General features: G+C 44.0%; 1 protein-coding gene across 2 annotated transcripts in view; it reads left to right on the forward strand.

Moving 5' to 3' along the window:
- The window catches only part of CFAP44 (cilia and flagella associated protein 44), a 135,511-nt gene that overhangs the window by 88,238 nt on the left and 41,991 nt on the right, over positions 1-5,282 (forward strand). For both annotated transcript variants that reach the window (XM_017547760.2, XM_037745446.1), the window contains one exon: positions 1,739-1,913. In XM_017547760.2, coding sequence (XP_017403249.1) covers positions 1,739-1,913 — 175 coding nt within the window. The remainder of the gene's footprint in view (positions 1-1,738; positions 1,914-5,282) is intronic.

Here is a 5,282-nt window from a genome sequence, read left to right on the forward strand (position 1 = left end):
ACATAGTCTCTCTGTGTCCCCAAGGCTGGAGTGAAGTGTTGCAACCTTGGCTCACTGCAACTTCTGCCTCCCAGGTTCAAGCAATTCTGGTACTTCAGCCTCCTGAGTAACTGGGATTACAGGTGCGTGCTACCACACCCAGCTAATTATTTTTTCATATTTTTAGTAGAGATGGGGGTCTCACCATGTTGCCCAGGCTGGTCTCAAACTCCTGAGCTCAGGTAATCTGCCCACCTCAGCCTCCCGGAGTGCTAGTGTAACATAGCTAGCCTAAAGTTAGAACCTGAGCAATGCCGTTTTATACAAGACAAAGCTGTTTCCCAAAATTAAGTTGTAGTGGCTGCCCCATTCTCCTCACAATAACTGCTGGCCTTGGCTTCTGTAAATAAAACTGCTAGTTTGCTCTGCGAAATAACTACTATGTAAAGCTGCTTAAACTTTGCTTATCAGTAACTGCTCTCTGTGGCCCTAATGTAACAGGAAAGCAGTCCTAACCCACGCCATCTTGGCTCCTGCAACTTGTAATAAGTAACTAAGGTCTGTGATTTCCACCTTACCCAGATAATGTGTAAACAAATGTTTATCTTGACTTCTGTAAACCACTTAAGTAACGAACGGAATGACAAAAGTCCCCTGGCCCTTGGAATATCCAGAGCCCTGTCTTTGCCCAAGAGGTAATTTACAGAATCCACTAGCCCTCAGAATGTCTGAAGCCTTTTCATCCCCATCCCCGCTCCTCACCCCCACTCCCAAGGTGGTTTTTCGGGTATAAAAAGTCTTGGCACCCTCCTTTCGATGCCACAGGTTGGAGAGACGTGAGTCCTCTGTGGTCGCCGGCATAATAAAGACCCTGTAATCTGGCATACTTTTGTCTTGGTGTTAACTTTCTATGCTAGGTCCTGTATAACACTAGGATTATAGGTGTGAGCCATCGAGCCTGGCCATAAAGCCAGTAATTTTTGAATTATTTGATTGTGTTTCTGACGAGCTTTTAGTTGGCTGCAGAGCACTTCAGTTGGTATGTACCACCTCAAATCATATGTATCAAATTGGACTTACTCGATTTTTCTCCTTTTCCCCACCATCATGTCACAAACACTCCTTCCCAACATGCTAAATGATGGGAAGGACCATCATTTATGGTTCACCATCATTTATCTTGTTCTCTAATTATTTAATATATGCCTTATCTTGCCAACTTTTAATAAGGTTCTTAAAAGCAAAAAATGTGACTTAGATCTTTTTATTTTGGGATTTCACAGGACTTATTATGGGGTTGAATTCATAGTAGTTCGTCAATAAATACTTTTTTGTTTTTGTTTTTGAGATGGAATCTTGCTCTGTTTCTGAGGCTGGAGTGCAGTGGTGAGATTTCAGCTTACTGCAGCCTCCACCTCCTGGGTTCAAGCAATTCTCCTGCCTCAGCCTCTCAAGTAGCTGAAATTACAGGAACACACCACAACAGCTGGCTAATTTTTGCATTTTTAGTAGAGATGGGGTTTCACCACATTGCCCAGGCTGCTCTGAAACTCCTGACCTCAAGTGATCTGCCTGCTTCAGCCTCCCAAAGTCCTGGGATTACAGGTGTGAGCCATTGCACCTGGTACTCAATAAATACTTTGGTTTACAAATTCAACATATTCTCTGCATTTTTTTTTATCTGGCAGATTAAAAACGATATTTGCGAGTATTATTTTTATGTCTGAAAATGACTAAAAAATGTTGATTCTCTGTATAGGTGAGAGTGTTATTGAACAAGAGGACTCAATAATAGAAAAAGGGAAGAAATTTCGGCCTAAAACCCTAAGTGAAATTATGGTGAAAAATCAAATTGAGAAAACGAGAAAACTTATATTAAAAGCTGAAAGAGCACAGCTGAAGATTCAACAGAGAAAAAAAGAATGGGAGGAACTGTGAGTTTTTTACCTAAACTCTAATCTTTTTAATATTCGAGCCCCAAAATAATATATCTTAAAAATCTTTATATTTATTGACATTATCATTTAAATGCAAAAGTAAAAAAAATAGAAACAATATAATCAGAATGATTTTTAAGAATTAAGAAATGCTTTTCTATCTCAAAATGATAAACATATTCTCCTGTATGTTCTTCTAATATCTTATAGTTTTGACTTTTTATCGTTAACCGTCTGAGGTTAACTTCTTTCTCAAAAAAAAAAAAAAAAAAAGTCTAATATTGATATGGGAGTGCTAGGAAGGGAAGGGTGTGGTCCCTTTAAATGATATGGCAGGAAGGAAGGGAAGTGCTGGGTAGAGAAAGGCATGGTCCCTGGCTAGGGCTCTACCTCCAGGGACCTAGGTGAGGACAGGCATTTCCTGCCCAAATATTGCATTTCCCAAGACCACCCTGGCCTGCCATGTCCCCATCCTGGGTATTTAAAAGCCTGAGACCCTAGTGGCAGACACAGAAGTGGCTGGATGTCATGAGGGACACATTGGTTGAAGAAGACACAAGCAACTAGTTATCGAGAGCATGTAGGAGAAAGAGCAGGCTGACAGGTATCAACAGATGCCGGCAAGCTGGCAGGCCATTGACCAGTGGAATGAGGCAGAGTTTGGCAGCACAGTTGGCTGGGGCTGCCAAGTGGCCCAATTCCAGGGAAAAACCCTTCTGGCTCTCCCATTGGGGAGAGCTACTTCCATTCAATAAAAATTCGTATTCATTCTCCAAACCCACATGTGATCTGATTTTTCCAGTACACCAAGGCAAGGAACCCTGGGATACAGAAATCCCTCCGTCCTTGTGATAAGGAAGGGGGTCTAATTGAGCTGGCTAACACAGGCTGCCATTAGACAGCAAACTAAGAGAGACCCTGTAACACATGCCCATTGGGGCTTCAGCTGTAAACATTCATGCCTAGACACTGCCTGGGGTTGGAGTCCCACAGCCTGCCCGTTGGTATGCTCCCCCTAGAGGTTTGAGCAGTGGAGCACCCCTATCACATACCCTTTGAGGGAAACAAGGGAATCTTTCCCATTTCAACTGGGGGCTCGTCCAGGATTGCAGAAGGTGAGTGTGGGTGAATGCCAGCCTTTTGGGTCTGCCTCTCTTCTAAAACCCTGCCACCTCTCTTTTTCCTGCACGTGAGATGCTCTGTTTTCCTTCTCTGAGTTTTAAAAACTCCACCCTAAGTGGGAAGTCAAAACCCCTAGACTTTGTCTCTTTTCTGTCTTTGAAATGACTCTTATGTCTTTCTTTATAACGTTAGGAGTTTTGCTACAAGCTGTGGAAATGTTACTAAGTACAATGAGCATTAGGCTCAGCTGCTGAAGGTGCAAATCAGACCAGCTGTTCCTAGAGGTGCCATGTATGCCTCCAACTTGACAGCTGCAGGCATGCACGGCTCAGGGCACCTCTCCTTACCCTTTTTCCTCCCAGCTTGGGTGCCTGGGCATGACTGCAGCAGGCAAGGGCCAAGCCCAACAGTCACTAGCAGGCTGGGAGAAAGCCATGACAGTAGTTGCAACCCCACAGGGTCAACAGACAAGTGTTTCTTGCCCACCATACCAATGGAACCTCTCCTCCCCTGGCCAAGGAATTCAACCTAGTCTGAACTGAGGGAAAGATACAAGTATTAGAAAGGCCCAGTTGCACTAAGCAAGGGGTTCTTCCCCCAGAATCTCTCCCCTTTTTGCTCCTTAGACTGTTTTTCTCTTTTCTAAGTGAAAGGACTCCCCCTCCCCCTTGACCCCTCTCCCTGCCACCAGTTCTGTTTCTGATAAGAAAGTTAACAGGAATGGCCCCTGCTGGCTGAGAACTGCACATTTGGCAGGCACATTTGAGACACTCTAAGTAGATACAGCCTCTAAAATACTTTTTCAGTCCCAACCTCGATTCCAAGCTTTCATCTGAGTCCCTAGAAAGGAAAACCAGGTCTGAGGGATCCGAAGCCAGGCAACAGGCACAATGTAAAGCAGGACCAATTCCTGCCGACTAAACTTCCTACCCCACGGAAAGAAGCCATGCTTCATGGCATAAACAGGCCCAGGGAATTCAGTTTGCTGACAGCAGGGAGAAATGGAGGCATAGGTGAGGGTGGTTAATTCCTATTCTCCAGGTTTCCCCTGCTTCCTGGGTATATACTGCAGTGGTACCTATGGCCAGCTCAAGGATAATGGATGGAAAGTGAAAGGAGAATGCACTCTTTCTCTCTCCATCATACCCTGAATTTTCACTGAAAGAAGGAAGGGAATGAGGGACACCTCTCTTCCGTCTTTCAGAATGGGCGATAAATTATCTTCATCATCCCCAGCATATACTCCTCTGGAGTATATCCAGAACCATTGAGACTACTTTGACCCTCAGAATCTGACCCCTTTTATCCCTCTGCACGAAGGTTTGGCCAAGTTATGATTTACAGGAAGGACTGGCTTGACCCCAGAAAGGAACCATTCATTTTGATACCATTCAGCAGTTGGAATTTTTCTATAGATGTGAGGACAGATGGTCTGAGGCTCCATATGTTCAGGCTTTCTGTAGCTTGCAAGGCAATCCAGACTTTTGCTCACAGTGTGAGAACAATTGATCCAGCCCTCCTGTTGGCCATCTCAGGGAAGGCCACAGAGGGTAAGCCCAGGGAATTAAAGATATGAGTCTCAGAGGCACCCCCAGCAGAAGAGTCACCTCTCTCCAGCCTTGCTCCTCTGGATCCACCATGACCTCCTTACCCAGCTTCAGCTCCTCACTTGCCCCCTCCTAGAAATTCTTGCCCTAAACAAGCCCCAGTCTCACTCTTGCCCATCCAACAGATGCCCAGTGAATTTGGGTCCAGTAAGGCCCAGGTCCCCTTCTCCCTACAGTACTTAAAATTAAGAGGGATCTTGGGAACTCTTCAGATGACCCTGAGAGGCTTTCCAGAATTCCACCCAAATATTTGAATGGTTCTGGAGAGAGGTGTTACTTTTCAATCAGACCCTGATTGACACTGAAAAGCAGTATGCTCTGCAAGCAGCAGAGAGATTTGGGGATTTAACAAAAATCTGGTATGAGGTAGTTTCACTTGACAAACACATATTTTCATTGGTTTATTTGCCATCTGTATATTTTTGGTGACATGACTCTTCATGTCTTTTGCTCATGTTTGAATGGGGTTGTTTGCTCTTTTACTGTTGAGATTTTAGACTTCTTTATATATTCTAGATACTAGTCCTTGTGTTGGATATGCAGTTGATAAATACTTTCTCTTAGTCTGTAACTTGTCTTTTCATTCCCTTCACAGAGTTTGTTCTTTTTTTTTTCTTCCTTTTTTTTTTTTTTTTTT

The sequence above is a fragment of the Cebus imitator genome, unplaced genomic scaffold, assembly GCF_001604975.1.
Source record: "Cebus imitator isolate Cc_AM_T3 unplaced genomic scaffold, Cebus_imitator-1.0 Scaffold201, whole genome shotgun sequence".
Lineage (NCBI taxonomy): Eukaryota > Metazoa > Chordata > Mammalia > Primates > Cebidae > Cebus > Cebus imitator.